Source organism: Anolis sagrei, chromosome 2 (assembly GCF_037176765.1).
Source record: "Anolis sagrei isolate rAnoSag1 chromosome 2, rAnoSag1.mat, whole genome shotgun sequence".
In the NCBI taxonomy this organism is placed as follows: Eukaryota; Metazoa; Chordata; class Lepidosauria; order Squamata; family Dactyloidae; genus Anolis; species Anolis sagrei.
This window is the reverse complement of record NC_090022.1, coordinates 195,920,163-195,938,774: the sequence shown is the minus strand read 5'-3', so window position 1 is coordinate 195,938,774 and position 18,612 is coordinate 195,920,163. Positions and strand designations below refer to the sequence as shown.

Here is an 18,612-nt window from a genome sequence, read left to right as displayed (position 1 = left end):
GACACATTAAGAAAAGGCGATGCCTCTCTTCTCTAGTTGTTCTCACTCAATCTGAGTTCCAGTCATGAGGGTGGGAAGTATATAATCTCAGGGGGGTATTTAGGCTTCCTTTCACACTTTATAGTTTAGAGTGCAAAGCATAGTAAAGGCTGTTCAGCCTACCAGGCAATTTATCATTTAATGTTTTGGATGCATACATGAATTGAAACTCTTAAAACTAAATAAACTGCTCTAGATTCAAGAATGGATCTCCAATGTTGCTGGATTCTGATATCTATTTGATGTGACCAGCTATTGTTTAGGAGTGATGGGCTCTTGTGGAAGGGCTCATTTTCAAGTTTGCTGACATTCTTAAGACACTTAGTGAATTTATTTATCTGCCTTTACTCTAAAGAACTATAACCAGGTATCATATCAGAAAACAAAAGTGAAGTGAACTCTCCAAACCCACAGGATCTAGATCAATGATTTCCACTGATAATACATTATTATGAACTGTGGATAAAAAGAGCATGCTCTCTGGTGGAGCCAAGAGCAGGGAGGCCCTACTTTTGTCTCCGCCAGCTTCACAAATTAGTTTGGCAGGGATGAGAGACAGGGCCTTCTCGGCTGTGGCCCTCCGCCTGTGGAACTCACTCCCCAGCACAATCAGGGTGGTTTCTTTCCTCCTATCTTTCAGGAAAAAACTGAAATCATGGTCCTGGGACCAGGCCTTTGGACAACAGATGTAGCAGCAGTAGGTTATGGAACTGAACTGGAATGGCTTATGGTTTTGATAAAATTATGGAATTGAACTGGACTGGCTTTATGGTGTTGGCAAATGTTTCAACTGTTTTTAACCTAATGATTTATCTATTGTTTTAAACTATTGCTATATTGTTTGTTTGTATTTATGGCATCGAATTGTTGCCGAATGTAAGCCATCCTGAGTCCGCCTTCGGGGGTTGAGGACGGGATAGAAATGCCAGAAATAAATAATAAATAAATAAATGGCAATGATGTGAATGTGGGCACACTGAAATGTTTACATGCACATCACTGCCATTCAATATTATATTATATATCGTCTGATTTTGGGTGGCCTTACAGGGAAGGAGAGAGTCTCAGAACCAAACCCCTATATATATATATATATATAGAGAGAGAGAGAGAGAGAGAGAGAGAGAGATCCCAATGTATTGTTTTCCTGTTGCAGGTACCTCGTTTCCCATTGTTGTGGTGGTGCCTTCTGCTTGCAGCAGCAAAGGAACAGGCTGTTGCTTTGATGCTGACTTGATGTGGCTGCTTTGCTGTTAAAGCTTGAGCTTCTAACTGTTTGGTTTTCAAAATCTTCTACATATCTTCAGAACTCAAACTGAACATTTTTAAACAATTAACAGAATTAGTCTGATAGATGTCTTGTAATATGAGGGAAGGAGGCAGGGAAGTATAGCTCATATTTTGCATCCAGCCCTGAAGCTTATTCTCAGATTACATCTCCACCCCCCACAAATGTTTTCGCATGAGTTGCTCTCAAAATACTATACAATGTCACTTCCAGTCTTCATTTAGAGAAGGACTTTGCAGAAAAACAGGTATATGGTTCATGGTGAAGTGAGGGCCATGGGTGGATCTGTAGGAAGATGGGCCCCAGCTCCTGTGCAGTGGTCACTCCTGTCAGCTGATCCACTGATATGTTCTTATATAGATGTCTGAATGTGTGTATCCACTTTTAAAATTATTTTTCTCTTCTCTTTAGGGGAACATATTTTATCTTTTGCAGCCTGTGCAGGGAGTGAAGACATTGTGAAACTGCTCATTGAACATGGCGCCAACATCCGAGTGCAAGACTCCTTCGGTATGGCATCTTCAGTAGGACCTGCACAAGAGAAGTTGGGGGGGGGGGGGCTTTAAATTTTCTGCTTTGTGGCTATGTTCCTATTCTCTGTCTCTACGATGCCGGGATGACAGCTATTCTGGGATTGGAACACATCGGTCTTCAGAATTCAAGGACATAGTTGTGTTAGTCTGGATCAGTGTCCAAAGGGAGCTTGTGGTACCTTTGAAACTAATTGAGATAAAGTTCTTCAAATTAAGTAAATATCATATTTATTTGATTCTGAGATTCACTTCCCCCCATATAGACATCTCTAAAAATGGGGTGTGCCTTTGAATCACAGTTGTTTTATATACATATACCTATATAGTGTGTGTGTAGTTTATTTCAATTGACTGAAATTAGTGTGCGTCTTGCAATTAATGGTGCCTTAAAATTAAAGATATATGGTAAAAGATATATGGCCACCTTACCTATGGGAAACTATATTTGTGGGCAGAATTTTATTTTATTTACTTCATTTATATACCACTTTTTTCACCTGGGGGGAGGGGGGCCTCAACGTGGTTTCCAACATATTTGTGGCAAAATTCAATGCCTAACGTACATACTAAAAACCTAACATGAAGCAGCAATAACATAAAACTATCAATTAAATTATAAAAACTTTAATAACATTTAGATATTGAAACATGAAGTTAAAAACATATTAATATGAATATTAAAATCTCATAATCTGAAAATCCTACTCCAAGGCCATTCCAATATCAAGTATCAATTTCACATAATCCCTGTTCATTCCTTGTATTGCTTACTGCCCAAAAGCTTGGTTCCACAGCTATGTTTTTACTTTTTTTCTGAAGGCCAAGAGGGAGGGTGCTGATCTAATTGCATCAGGGAGGGGACTCCATAGTCAAGGTGCTACCACTGAGAAGGCCTTGTCTCTCATTTCCACCCATTGTACCTGCAAAAGAAGTGGGACCGAGAGCAGGGCCTCCCTGGATGATCTTAAGTTCTGAGATTCTGCCTGGCTTTCTTAATATACTGATTTGTGTGAACAGTAAAATGCTGTCTTGGAAATATTATAGTAGAAAATTCTACTAAACTAAGTTTAACATTTGTTAATCTAAAAACAATGTTCCGTGATTAGAGAGAAAGAATAATTTAGTTGCAGCTGAATTGTCATTTCAGAAATTTATGGATAATTAGAATTCAAACTATTTTACATATTAATTTAAAAAACAAAACTTCCTGTACTCATAATGCATAATACATAGTATAGGCCTTCTCCCTGTCATACTGCTCTTTTTTGAAAAGACAATCTGTGTGTATTAGTGTGCCCACATGTGCTTAATCTACCACTTTGCAGTCTGAAAAGTGAAGTTGAACTAGTGTTGTTCTATGTGATTCTGCTATTTATATATCTTGGCTCTAAGACCTTTTCTTTAGCAGAAAACGGATGCTGACAATCAATTACGTAGTTTTTAATGATGGGCTTTTCTTTCTGTAAAGTCACAAAAGATGGTAATGAAGTTGAGAAGGGACCGTCTGTTGTCTATCAAGGTTTCCTCGGGACACAGGGGCAATTCTTCATTTGTCTTTGTTTTTTGTACTCTGGCAGGAAACACTGTCCTCCACATCTTAGTTCTCCAACCCAACAAAGCGTCTGCATGTCAAATGTACAATCTATTTCTCTGTTACAACAAGCAAGACAAAGAGCTGAGAGACCTGGACTCCATCCCCAACAATGAAGGGCTCACTCCATTTAAACTGGCTGGTGTTGAGGGCAACACAGTGGTGAGTGGGTGCTCAGCCAAATGTTGCTACCATTGCATCACTATGCATTGAATATGTTAATGTGGTATTTGTTAAGACATTGATTTTTATACAACAAATGATGGGTGCTGTAGGCACCTTGAAGGTATCCACACATTTGTATATGCAGTATCTACGGAGACAGTGGGATTGTTTTTGTATATTCTGATGTCCCCATTTACTGCAGTAACTACATTGTATGATCAATGTATATTCTGCTTAAGTGCATTGAACTGCATCATATGAGTCTACCCCAGTGGTTCTCAACCTGTGGATCCCCAGATGTTTTGGCCTTCAACTCCCAGAAATCCTAACAGCTGGTAAACTGGCTTTGATTTCTGGTAGCTGTAGGCCACAACATCTGGGACCCACAGGTTGAGAACCACAGGTCTACCCTGACCATATAATTCAGTTTCAAATGTCATTATATGGCAGTGTAAATTGGTCCCCCGTTTCACCTCACTTTTTGTCCTATACACACGATGGTTTCCCTGAACCCGTCTAACTAGGTCCTAGGAAGTCCAAGTTAGAACTTTGTCACTGTCCCATTATATACAGTGACAAAGTTATATTTGCTGAAACTTGGCTCCAGAGCCCATTGTGGATGCTCAAGTCCCATTATATATAATGGCATAATAAAATTGTAGCCCTTATAGAAAATGGTTGCTTTGGGGGGGGGGGGGATTTAAATGTTTTCAAACTGTGAGCAATAGAATCCATGGATGCAGACTCTGTGGATATGGAAGGCCAACTTTATTTTCTAATACCTCAGAGTGTCCTATGTGATTACTAACTGCTTCCCACTCCCTACAGTCCTGCTTCCCCTGAATCAGGTCATTTTGCATATAGGGAAACTATAAGGATATTTTCTGGTCTTGGTAGCAGGTTGTTTAAGGAAAGAAATAGCACATCACCAGTGCCGAGGAGGATATATTAATCTCTTTGTTGCTCAGCTTCCAGTGATTGGAGAACAATTCTATTCCATTCTGCATTTGTTTTTCACAGTTAGTAGCTGGTTTTGTTCAGCAGCATCATAAGTGATCACTCGTGGTCTACCCTGTATGATTGTATTCCATGGGTAGAGTCTTGGCAGTGGGTCTGTAAGTGGCTATAGAGACCTATTCTGCAGAGACTTATTCAGGATGGGGTGGAAGGGATAGTACACAATCTTTCCTTGTACAGGATGATCCCTGACTCTGCAGGGGATACATCTCAAGACACTGTGGATATCTGAAATCATGAATAGTAGCATATCCTATATTTTTGGGGCAGAAGTGTACTATAGAATACATTGGTGGACCTATGTGGGTTCAAAAACTTTGGGAGGGGGAGGGTGTTTGGAGTATGGGTAAGTGAAATGTGGATATTGAATCCATGAACAGATAGATCATACTGTATTTAAGATATATATAAAGAGAGAGAGAGAGAGAGAGAGAGAGAGAGAGAATGCTCACTGAGAATAATATTTTAATTAATTGATTAATTAATTAATTAATTAATTAATAATTCTCGGTGTATTTAGTGTGGCCCCAACCACCATATGCTGCTTTTAATAACCCATCTTGTGGCCTTCCAAACACTGAATATGTTGCCAGGACAATATATTGGTTAGTTAAGGGTGTGAAATACAAAATAGAAAGAGACCTTTCCAATTAAGGCATTATTTGGCATGGTGTTCTATTGGATGTGAGGTTTAATAACATATAAGAGATTTTGGCTATGATTTCAGAAGAAATCAGTGACTTCTCTAAATTTATTGAGGTGCTGTACTTTATTGTACACCTAAATATACCCTTGTGAGAAATTTCATATTTTTATAAAAAAAAATTTTTTTTTAAAAAAAAGTAAGGAATATTGCACTACAGGGCTTCATTGCATCATCCATACCAAGTTTGTCACCTGGGGCTTTGGTAACTGCATTGTTTGCCTTCCATTAACCAGATGTTCCAGCACCTGATGCAAAGAAGAAAGCACATCCAATGGACTTTTGGGCCTGTCACATCTACTCTATATGATCTCACAGAAATTGATTCCTGGGCTGATGATCAATCCCTTTTGGAGCTCATTGTGACCACCAAAAAAAGAGAGGTATTTGCGGAAGGGCCAAGTGATTTCCTCTGGGGGAGGCCTGGTTGGTTTTTGGTTTTTTTAATTATCCAAGATCTTTAGTGAGATCATGAATAGCAGACAGTTTTCTGATCATCACATGCACAATCACAGGAAGAGTGCTTGATGTTTCCAGAATCCTCTGCAATATGACAGATACACAAGCATTCTGTGGCAACTGTGTTGTTGTACCAAGAGTTTCCCAGGAGGAGTGGTAGTGTGAAAATCAAATTGTCTTTCATGCTCTTGACAGCAACGATAGTAATGGTATGCACGCATTACTCCAATAATAATCCCAATTGTCCTTAAAAAAAGACTAGAATTATACTACGAATGGCAGTGGGGAGGGTGGTTACAAAAGCGATAACCATATTGTAAGCTCAAGATCAAGATGAGAGTTGATCTAAGAGTGTCTAGACATTTCGGTTCATTATTACATTGTGATGATCGCTCTCTTTTATTGAGAACTACTGCTATGTATAGTGAGTCTTGCAGTTCATCTAGGGTAGACCACCATAGTCATGTGGGTTGTTTCTGCTTTAGCCTCTGCCAGAATTGTGTCTTTCTAAGGCACTTGTAATCCAGTTGTTTGGGATGGGACAGAAAAAGAAATGTTATTGATACAACATGTTAATTCATCCTGAAAATCCCAACTTCAGACTGTTTTATCCAGTAACTATTGTTTTCTCATTACTCAAAAAAAAAAAAAAAAGAATGAAAACTGATGTATCACATCCACACACCAAAATACTTGTGGAATGTTGGACATAACAAACCTATGAAAACCTTTATTTTTCAGTGTGCATTTGAATGATTAGTCCCTGTTCATGAACGCCCAGCCCTAATTTACTGATAAGGTTGTATTCAGCACTTTACCCCCAGCCCTGACCCTATCATTTACTTTTTGCACAAGCCCACGCCCTGCCCTCTCTAATGTGATCATGCCAAACATATTCCTAGTTACTGGTTGTTGGGGTTAGTTTGATGCACTTTTACAATGTTTTTATACTTTGCCATTCTTAATTGTTTAAATTAGATTGTTTATGTTATTCTATATGTTATTATGTTTTTAACCATGTTTTAGCTGGTAAATTTTGTTGTATTCTGGGTTCGGTCCCCATGTAAGTTGCCCCAAGTCCCTTCGGGCAGATGGTGGTGGGATATAAAGATAAAGTAGTTGTTGCTGTTATTATTATTATTGTTATTATTATTATTATTTTACTGACACAGAAGTACAGAATGTCACAGCAAATGGCATCTATATGCTGGATTTTGTATCAAAAAAATCACAAGTCGAACACTTCCCAAGCATCTAGGTCTGTGTATTATTATTGTTGTTGTTGTTGTTGTTGTTGTTATTATTATTATTAATATGCAGTGAGACCAACCCAGATAATTACTAATAAAATAACTACACCAGTTCACCACAAAAGGAGTGAAGTTATCCTTTGTTATTTTCTAATACCTCAGAGTATTAGAAACTCATGAAACTCATGATGTTATCTCATTATGCCTACTTTATTACTAGTTTTTTAAAAAAAAAAACAGAGGCTGGATGGTCATACATTCAGATGGAAGTTTGTTTGTATCATATGTATTTTTTGTATGTTTTAACATTTGCATTTTATGTTTTATTGTTGATATTGTGTGTTTTATATTTTGTAAACAGCTTTGGGTCCAGCCGCAGAGAAAGGTGGGGTAGAAATATCTTAAATAATATTAATAATTCTAATTATCATCATCATCATCATCCATTGGGTGTTCTTGCATGGCAGTGGACTAGACTGAATGGTCCATGTGGCCACTGTGCTGATTAACCGTCTTCCTTGGGAAAGGGAACTGCAAAATCTTTTGGTTTATGGAAGAAGCTGAGCAAAATGCCTTTTTATATCCTTTAGGCACGTCGGATCCTAGATCTTACTCCTGTGAATGAGCTGGTAAGCCTGAAGTGGAATAAATATGGAAGGCCATATTTTTGTGTCTTGGCCTTTTTCTATGTCCTGTACATGATTTGCTTCACAATGTGCTGTGTCTACCGGCCACTGAAACTCCGAAGTGGAAACAAAACCTATGAGAGGGATAACACCATCTATGTGCAGAAACTTTTGCAGGCAAGTTCTCTTTTAACTTTAATTTATTAGCAACAGAAAAATTACCTAAGCTGATGTTAGCAGCTGCCGTTATGATTGGAATAAAATGAAAGTTTACCTGGTAACACCTGCAACCTTGACATTTGTTTTATATAAAGTTCCAAAATGGACCAAACAGAGCATTTTTCCCAAAACAAAAGTTAGTATTGTCATATCAATCTTAAAATGGCATTTGAAATATGAACTGAAGTCTAAATAACAGGTTTAATCAAAATTAGTTCTCAGATGTGTATTTTAGAGTGAAAATATTGAAATTGGAAGTTTTTGTTCACATACACAAAGTACCACATATATTCATGTATAAGTTGACGTCATCTATAAGTCAAGAGCAGGCTTTACAGTCATAATTATGGATTTTGATCTGTGGGTAAATCGAGGGTCATTCCATGAAGAGGAGAAAATGCTATTATATTTATTTATTTATTTATTTACGACATTATTATGCCGCCTTTCTCACCCTGAAGGTGACTCAGCGGCTTACAAGATATATACACATACAATATATTATATTATTAGCATAGTACAATATCAGTATTATATATTACTATATTATACTATACCATTATATTGTAATATTATTAGTGATATTGCATGTAATAAAAATATATAATTATAATATTGAATTATTATTATTATTATTAGTAGTAGTAGTAGTAGTATATTGTATTACATTATAATATTATAAATATTATATGTATATATTATATTATATTATACTATATTATATTATATTATATTATATTATATTATATTATTAGCATAGCACAGGAGACAAGGTGGAACTGTCTTCCTGGCCCCCTCTCTCTTCACTCTGGCCCAGAGCAGCAGTAGGTGCTGGGGAGAGGGGCTGTCAACCAATGACATAGACAGGAGACAAGATGGAACTGTCTTCATGGCCCTCCCTCTCTTCATGCTGGCCCAGAGCAGCAGTTGGTGCTGGGGGAAGGGGCTCTCAACCAATAACATAGGCAGGAGACAAGGTGGAACTGTCTTCTTAGACCGCCCTGAGTCGCCTTTGGGCTGATATGGGCAGGATATAAATAATGTAAAGAAATAAAGAAATAAATAAATTCATGGCCCCCTCTCTCTTCATGCTGGCCCAGAGCAGCAGTTGGGGAGAGGGGCTCTCAACCGATGACATAGGCAGGAGACAAGACAAGACACCCTATCTCAAGTTATGAGTCATCCCTGGCTTCCATGACTGCCATTTTACTGCCTGGGTGTTTAAAAAGACTGGAGACGGTCAAATCTCAGAGAGAGTAGAAGGGGTTGGTGGTTCTTTTAGGTTCTACCAAGATGGACTAAGCTCTTGTCTTTCACCACTCAAATCAGACAAGGAGTTGTTTCCTTTTTCTGATAAGAGCTAAGATTCAGTCTGGATAAATCAGCTTAGATTTTTGTCTAAGATGTCAAGATTTATACATGACTATATGCAATATTCTTCAGATAGAATCCAAATATTGAGTGTGGCCTTTGTTTTGGTCCCATGTTTAGTGATGCTTGTCATCAAACATGAGACTGACATTATCTAGACCGGGAGAATTTCAGACAAGGTCTTGCCAGGAGTGACATCCACATAAACTGTGTGTCCTGCAGTGAGCATTAAAGAGTGGATATGTAACCTGAGAGATCAAAATCAGTAAACAAAGAAGAGTCTGACAAACATTTATGGCCTATAAAGAAGAATAAAAAATTGAATGGTACTGTTCAACCTGAAGGGATGAGGAAGATTGTATCTCCTGAGATTCCTAGGACAATTATTCAAGGGACAGAATACCCATCTCCCTTACAAGGTGTTAAGATTTTCCACTCTAAGAAGTCGACATTCTTATTCTCGACCATCCTTTTGTTTCCAAACAACCTTGGAATGTTTCACCCCATCTCCTAACTCTAACCACCAACATTTAATCTCCCAGATATAAGGCTGACTGACACACACCAAAGGTGGAGTTACATTGTCTTTGTTGGTTAATGTGGCTAATAAGTGGCTCTCTTAGTTGATAGCTGAGTTATTTTTGAAAGCTGGCTGGTAACTGGATCCCCTTTTCAGAAATAACCGGAACTACATTTCAGATTAGTCCAAATCATTCTGAAGCAAACCTCCAGGTTTCTGTGTACTCGTTTTAGAGTATGAGCCATCTAATATGAAAAACCAATTCATGGTTCTGCTTTTGTCTTGGTTTATTTAATTAGATCAAGAGTCTAAATATGCAAATTATTCTTTCTATACCTATCCATAAAATGCACATTTAAAGAAATACGATATGTCTTGCTATATATTGCTTCTGGAAGATTCATGTACTCTAGTTGTGACCAGCTTCAAGGGAGAAAAGAATCTAGGTTTGCTGAGCAGCTACTGAGAACATGCCAATTTACAGGCTCAATTGGAGACCTGGATGGCACACTTAAGAGCACATTCCTTCCCTAGTGGGTCATAGAGGTATGCTAAATCCAGTTTTAAATGTCACTACTAGAACTTTGATTTGGATTTAGGACGTTATCCCACATTGGGGGAGGGAGCTTCATATTACCGTCGTGTTGTGTCCCATCGTGTTAGAAAGTGAACTGTATCATTTCTTAGATCCCATCACATGTTGTTCTTTCTTGCCTTTTCTCCTGAAATCATCCACTTTCAGATTTATCATACAAATGGATGAAGTTCCTGTCCACTCCATGAAAAAAAACCTTGAGGGGAAAAACTTTGAGGATATTGGGCTTTTGCCTCCAATCCTGCTCCTCTGGAGTTGACCCAAGGCACAGATCTTAACTAGACACCACTTTGGGGATACTGGGCTTTCCTCTCAATCTCAATACACCCTATTGCGGAAGTCTAAAACTTTAAAAGCAAGCAGCAATAATAATAATTATTTATTTATTTATTTATTTATTTATTTGCTGCTCTATCTCCCCGAGGGGGACTCAGGGCGGTTTCCAAGTAACATCACCAAAACATACAGAGTAAACAGCATGGCATAAGATTAACAAAACAACATAAGCATAAAATTATTACAATAACGCACATATATAAAAAATAATCCTGCCTATTCAAAGCAATTAAAAGTCCGGGCCGAGGCTAATGCAAACTCAAAATATGAGGGGACCGGGAATTAAGTACAGTGCTATAACAGGCTAACAGCAATAGCAGGTACAGGTCTGTGGCTGCTCATTTCCAGGGCCTGTTAGAGGGATGATCAAGGTAATAGATAGGAAGTATAAGGCCATATTTAACAATGTTTTGGGCTGAGCTAGAACTGGTCATTCTCAAAGGCTTGTTGAAACCACCAGGTCTTCAAACTCTTATGAAAGGAGGGGAGGGATTGAGCCTATCTTATTTCCTTTGGAAGGGCATTCCAGAGCTGGGGGGCCACCATTGAGAAGGCCCTCTCTCTCATCCCCACCAACCATACTTGTGACGATACCACAACTTCAAAAGTCAGGAACACTATGAAGGAGAAATAAGAGGAAAACAAAGATATTTTGAAATTCCGGTATTTCTAATGATTTATTTGCCTTTTAAATAATGCCATCCCAGTCCCTTGAAGCAGGATTTTGGGAAATAAATGTCAATGCTTGGCAGGGGACCATCCACAGGAACTCCCCTTACTTGTCATCACTGAAATGATTCAGCATGGGCAAATTTGACAGATCCCATGCCACACATGTTTTTGCTGTATTCTCCGGTTATATACTGATTACTGAGCTCAGAAGACAATCTCTAACCATCCCCCCCCCCCCCCCCCCCGTTTTCCTGACACTTAAGAAACGCTTTTACAATGGGGCATGAAGGACACAAGGACACAGACAGCATGTCCCCCCATATCGTGGTATGGACTCCAACATACATACATTTAAAAGTGTCTAGAAATGGGGGAGGTGTACGTGTGCATGGATAATGTTGTTAGAATGATTTTTTTCATTGGTAATTTAGTTCTTGGTTATTTTATGTTCCTAACCAAATGCATTACGATTTTTAGGAATCTTACCTAACTCCGGAAGATGACTTGAGACTAGTTGGCGAGCTCATCACAGTCATTGGAGCCATAGTGATATTGATTCTGGAGGTAATGGAGAGATGGGTTTCCATTCTCAGTTTTTGTGTCAAATGAGTGGGCACAAATTTTCAGGTCAAGGGAATGAAGAAAAAATTACATGTTAAAAATACCAATTTTATTTTTGTTGCTGTTGCATATAAACCATTTCTAAACGCTTTGATCTTTTTAATTAAATTTGTCAAAAATACTGTTGAAAATAAATGTCAGGCATTAAGATTTATATTCATTTTATAATTAAGTGGTGTGGAGGGGAATTATTGAAAATTCTGATGATTGGTTGTAACAAATTTAGGAGATATCGAGAATAGTTTTAAGTTGTACTGGAATTGACATATACCCAGGATATTCTTGTTGACAAATAGGTTTGTCAAAACAAAAGTTAATACTGTAATATTTGAACTTAATTCTTTAAGCTCCTTTGAGACCAATGCTATACATGATTACTTAAATATATATTAATATCAGTAGGATAACAGGTGGATGAGCTTTCGTTCAAACAAGACTCCATCTTTTGAAACAAAGCCTTAAGCTTCCCAACTTCAATAAATTGGCATGATTATTATGATATGGTTATTATAGCACACAATTGGATATTTCTCTCAGAGTGTAAATTATGTTGTGATTCATGTCTGACATTGTCTCATTTCTGGAATCCCTGAGAATGTATCTTTGCTTGTACAACTATTTTTTAGAAAGCATAATGCCACAATGTGACTGTTCCTAGTCAAATCCAGTACACATATCTCTTATAATAGTGCACTTAACTGAGAAATTTTGGGGCTCATCCTTATCTAGAAATCTTGCTTTTGTTGATCTCCTTCCAGTAAATGATCTCTCTATGGTGACACAGACTTACATTTGTATGCCAATTGTCCTAAGAGTGGTTTCAAAGAAACTCACTAAATAAAAATAGCAATATAAAATCAAGAATAGACATCAGTACAACATGGCAATTATATATTATGACAGTGGTTGCAATCACAATGGTTCACTTCATTAATAACAACAACAACAACAACAACAACAATAATAATATACTTTATTTACAACTCGCCCTCTCTCTCTTAAGGGACTCAGAGCGTTTTCTAAAATACAACAAAAATGGCAAGCATTCAATGCCAGAAACAAATAAACAGCAATCAAGACAAAACAAGAAATAAACAAACTCGAAATAACTTATAAACAACCAAAATTAATGGAAGATATACTAAATAAACATAATATAACACCAGTTAAAACACAATTCATTAAAAGCATATTATATACCACATAAGTGGGTTGAGGTAGGTATCCGATGTCAAGGTGACGATGTGTGTAGAATATCTTCATCTTCTTCCTCTCCATAAGCTAAAATACACTGGTAGGTCTTTAAAGTAGAGGAGAGAGGGGGCAATTTTTAGTTCTTTAGAGAGGGAGTTGTAGAGGCGGGCTGCAGCCACAGAGAAGGCCCCCTCTCTCGTTCCCACCAATCAGGCTTGAGATGGGAGTGGGACTGAGAGCAGGGCCTCCTCCGCTGACTGCAGTGCTCATGCTGGTTTGTAAGCAGAGATGCAGTTTTTCAAATAGTCTAAGACTAACATAGGCAATATTATTTATATATTTATTTAGTATCAATCATTACTTAACTGATTTTTTTTTTCAATCATGAAGGCTAGAGTCAAAGCACAGACCCTTTCCAAAGCAGTCAAATACTAACAAAGACAACTATCACAGAATCATAGAATCCATGAGTTGGAAGAGACCTTGTGGGCCATCCAGTCCAACCTCCTTCAAAGAAACAGGAAAATCGCATTCAAAACACCCCTGACAGATGGGCCTCCAACCTCTGTTTAAAAGCCTCCAAAGAAGGAGCAAAAAGTACTCCCAAAGTGTTAAGTGCAAGAAATTGCTAAACGATCTTATAGTAAATGGTCATTCCCATACTTCATTCTCTTGTTTATGTGCACCTCAGAGTCAAAGCAGTGAGGTTTGGCTTCTTCCCTTGTATGCAATGAGCTTTCTCTGTATGAGCTTTCAGCCAGTTTAATTATATCTGATTTAAGTCTTGCTAAGCTGAGCTCTAGCACTAAAAAGTAAGTTCTAAAAGTCTTCCTCAATGTGAGTGCCAATTGCTAGGCCCCATTTCGTCCTTTTTAAAAAAACTAACAAGCAAACAACAGAAGGACGGGCAAATAGTTACATATTGAAAGGTCATTAATTGTTAATAGGTTATCACAAAAGGGACTTTTAATCTTTTATCTGTATTTTTAATCGTCATTATTATATTTTAAAAGCTTTTAGAGCTTTTTAAAGTGAGTGTTCTTAGTATGATTGTTTATTTAATGGTTGAAATTGTACTTTAAGTTATTTTAGCAGCATTAAGAGAATAATGGTATATTAATTAAATGAAATTACTAAAGCAGTTGTTTTCAAAAGAGTCAAACATTTTTATCAATGATCTTCTCTCAGATTCCAGATATTGTCAGAGTTGGGATCACCAAATATTTTGGGCAGACGATCCTTGGAGGACCGTTCCATGTCATCATGTGAGTCTCCTTTCTAGGTTGTGAGTGTAGAATGAGAAAGCAATTAAAGTCTTTGAATCTGGATGTCACGGGATTGAATTTTTATTCTCTTGCTGTTTCTGCCATCCAGCATCACATACGCCTGTATGATACTGCTGACTATGGTGATGCGTCTTACAAGTACCCAAGGAGAGGTGGTTCCCATGTCCTTTGCTCTGGTGCTTGGCTGGTGCAACGTCATGTACTTTGCACGGGGATTTCAAATGCTGGGACCCTTCACCATCATGATCCAAAAGGTGAGAGTTATAGTAGTCTACACAGAAAGTGATAGCCAATGTATAACAAAATATAAACATTTAAAAATCTGCACAAAAATATAAAACTTTTTTTGTATTTCACACAGAATACACATTTTTATTTTTATTGTATTTATTTATAACCCGCCCTTCTCACCTCCAAAGGGGGACTCAGGGCTGCCTCACAGCAATCACAATCGGTGTTTTCACATAAACATTCAACAAATACAATTAAAACATCAAACTGTTAATTAAAAACAGTTAATTAAAAAACAATTAATTAAACACGCCAATTGAAATCCAAAGCCGGATCTGGGTAAGTTCATTGTCGCCAGTTGCTTAAATCTTCTTCTCGCTTGCTGCTATTCAATGGTCGAAGTCTTGGTCCCATAGCCAAGTCTTGAGTTTCCTTCTGAAAGACAGGAGGGAGATGGCCAATCAGATATCTCTGGGGAGAGAATTCCACAGATGGGGGCCACTGCTAAGAAGGCCCTGTTCCTCATCCTCACCAATCGCGTTTGCGATGGCGGTGAGATTGAGAGCAGGGCCTCTCCAGATGATCTTAGACTTCATGATGGTTCATAACAGCAGATACGTTCGGACAGGTAAACTGGGCCAGAACCATTTTTGCGAACATAGAGAGAAAAGGAGATGTGTGGTCCCAAGCTAGTCGAGTTAGAGTGAACTTTGCAGTAGAGAAAAGACAAATCTTTCAGAGTCAGGCCTTTACAGACTTGTACTACTCTCAAGGTGTTTATACCAAGTGAAGAACAGGAATGAGGGGAAGGCACGCTGAACATTTCTCATCTTTGTGGAAGTGGTTTGGAACCCAGTACACTGACTAACTTCACCTGAAGTGAAAAATTATCTTGTGGAATAAAGGATATCAGCCTGTAGAGAGAAATAAAAATCTCTTCTGATGCCAAAGGCCATCCAGTTCAATCCCTTCTGCTTGGCAGGAATACACAACCAAAGAGCTCCTGAGAGATGGCTATCTAGCACCTGTTTTGAAAACCTTCAGAGAGGGTGATCCCAGCATATCTATTTAATGAGCAGGAATAAGAGGTATTCCATAGTGTAGGTTATGAAAACCCACTCAACTGTGGAATGTGTTCCCTAGACTTCTGTTTGCATTCAGAGCACTTGATACATTTGAATTGATACTAGAAATTAAGAAATAAAATATACATATACGTAGTCTGTTCTAGACGGCCTATGGCCTGATTTCCCTTCTCATATTGAGTTTGGCTGGGAACAAAGGTGTGCCTTCTCTGCCAGTCTGCTACCAAGGACAATTCAAAGTGCTGGCTTTCGCACAGCTTACCTGTCCGAATGTATATCCCTCTCTGAACCATCACAGAGGTTAAGATTATCTGGGGAGGACCTGCTCTCAGTCCCGCCTCTGTCGCAAGTCCGGTTGGCAGGGACGAGAAACAGGGCCTTCTCAGGATTCCTCCTTGGTTCTGGAACTCCCTCCCCAGTAATATTAGATCATCACCCTCCCTCCTGACGTTTAGAAAGAGAACAAAGATGTGGTTGTGGGATCAAGCCTTTGACTAATAAATAATGCAGTGCAATTGTGCAATGACAATTTGGAATGCCTATGGTCTACAATTTCTGGATCATGGGATTTTAATGTTTATGCTAGGGTGATTTTATGCTTTGTCCGAATGTTTAAATTTTAGGTATGTCTTATGTTTAATGGGTTTAATTGATTTGAAGTTCAGAGTTATATGTACTAATTTGTTATGATTTCTTTGTGCACTGTATGCTGACATTGATTTTTTGCCATTAGTATGTTGTAAACTGCCTTGAGTCTCTCCAGGGGTGAGAAAGTTAGTATATAAAAACAGTAAATAAATAAACAGTAAATAATTGTCATCGTGATAATATGCTTTTCTCTGTGTTTGCATGTTTAGATGATCTTTGGGGACCTCTTACGTTTCTGCTGGTTAATGGCAGTGGTGATCCTTGGCTTTGCATCTGGTAAGTGATGTGTTTTCTAATTGTATGATATCACAGGTTAAAATAGCTGGCACATGGCTGTGCAGATGTATTATAACTGGTACACTTGAGCCAGAGCAAGAGAAGCCCAAGAGGAATAGTCCTTGACTGCCCAAAATCTAGTGGAGGTGCGGATTTGTATACATTAGCCTCTTACCTTTCAATTAAATGTTTTAAAAGGCATAACGTACACAACACATGTGCAAGTGGTTCCCCACAGTCTTTTTACTTTGTTAATTTGTTACTTTGATGTCCCATCAGTTATCCACTAAGCTCAAGCCATTACCATCCTCTTTAGCTCTTAATTATCAGGTTTTGCTGAGGCTCATCTCTCCCTGGACTCTCATCAAAACCTCAAAGTGAGGAGGATTTAACCCAGACGTAAATCTGTCCATTTCTACTCAACTCTCTTCAGTGAACAACATTATGCTTATGAGTACAGTTGACCCTCCACATTTGCAAGTTTAGCTTTAGTCGATCTGATTGTCCATGGATTTGATGATAAACATAATTGATTAATATGTTCCTTCTAGGAACCTATAGTCCTCCAGCACAACTTCAACTAGAAGTTGGATCTTCCCCCAACTTCAAGGTAGAAGGCCTAGAAATGCTCTCTCGGCTTTTAAAAACCACATTTTAAATTCGCTTTTCCCCACTTTTGTGGAAGTCCTCTACCTTTAACTCCAGCAAATACAGAGTGTTACGTTAATGGAGAGTGAGAAGTAATCTACTCAGCCCTGACTCTGACCTCAGATACTACAATCCCTCTTACGATCTCAAGGCACGATTGGAAAGTCCTCTCAGTAATCCTTTCCAGTCAGGGGAGATTGACTGTTCCACCCTTGATAAGCCCAGCAAAGACATCTATACTATTACAAGGGGCTTGTGTTGTTCATCTGTTCCATAGGTCACCAGACCAACGAGAAACTGGAGAGATACTAAGGGAGCCCAGAAGGTTTTGTTTTGTTTTTAATAAAGTAGCACATGTTATGGAATGTTGGAATTTGTATTTCGGTGAAGTACAGCTCTCTTAGACAGAGAAGGGGTGGGAAAGGTGGTATATAAATACTGTAAATAAATAAATAAATAAATAATACTATGGACCTTGTAAACTATGTGTGTTTGAAGCTTCCTAGCCACAAATGGAAAGACAATGTCATATCTATTTTAAGCAGCTGAAACCACTTTGATCTTGTCCTTCCTGGATGCTTTCCACTCTTCCTCCTAATCATAGAATCATAGAGTTGGAAGAGACCTTGTGAGCCATCTTGTCCAACCCCCTGCCAAGAAGCAGGAAAATAACATTCAAAGCATCCCCGACAGATGGTCATCCACCCTCTGTTTTAAAAAAGGAGCCTCCACCACATTCTGGAGCAGAGAGTTCCACTGCTGAACAGCTCGCACAGTCAGGAAGTTCTTCCTAATGTTCAGGTGGAATCTTCTTTCTGTAGTTTGAATCCATTGTTCCACATCCTTGTCTCCAGGGCAGCAGAAAACACGCCTGTTCCCTCCTCCCTATGACATCCCCTCAAATATACAAGGCCATCATCATGTCTCCCCTCAGCCTTCTTTTCTGCAGGCTAAACATGCCTAGCTCTTTAAGCAGCTCCTCATAGGGCTCGTTCTCCAGACCCTTGATAATTTTAGTCGCCCTCCTCTGGACACAATCTGCAGGAAAAATTATAGCTCCCTACTTATATCATTGGGATTGACTTCTAAGGGATTGTGCAAAGGTTGTCAGTACCAGGTTTTACAGAAAAATATGAGTTTAGGGGAGAGGGTTAACTGAAGAGAATGTTATGGCATATATGTTGTAGCAAGGACAAACATGTGTAAAGGGAGTTGTTTTGCAGTCTTAAGCCTTGTCTT

General features: G+C 38.5%; 1 protein-coding gene across 2 annotated transcripts in view; it reads left to right on the top strand.

Moving 5' to 3' along the window:
- LOC132767568 (transient receptor potential cation channel subfamily V member 6) overlaps positions 1 to 18,612 on the top strand; it is a 111,999-nt gene that overhangs the window by 80,852 nt on the left and 12,535 nt on the right. For both annotated transcript variants that reach the window (XM_060762676.2, XM_067464321.1), the window contains exons 5-12: positions 1,739 to 1,837; positions 3,438 to 3,613; positions 5,573 to 5,719; positions 7,636 to 7,848; positions 11,862 to 11,948; positions 14,388 to 14,464; positions 14,574 to 14,739; positions 16,659 to 16,725. In XM_060762676.2, coding sequence (XP_060618659.2) covers positions 1,739 to 1,837; positions 3,438 to 3,613; positions 5,573 to 5,719; positions 7,636 to 7,848; positions 11,862 to 11,948; positions 14,388 to 14,464; positions 14,574 to 14,739; positions 16,659 to 16,725 — 1,032 coding nt within the window. The remainder of the gene's footprint in view (positions 1 to 1,738; positions 1,838 to 3,437; positions 3,614 to 5,572; positions 5,720 to 7,635; positions 7,849 to 11,861; positions 11,949 to 14,387; positions 14,465 to 14,573; positions 14,740 to 16,658; positions 16,726 to 18,612) is intronic.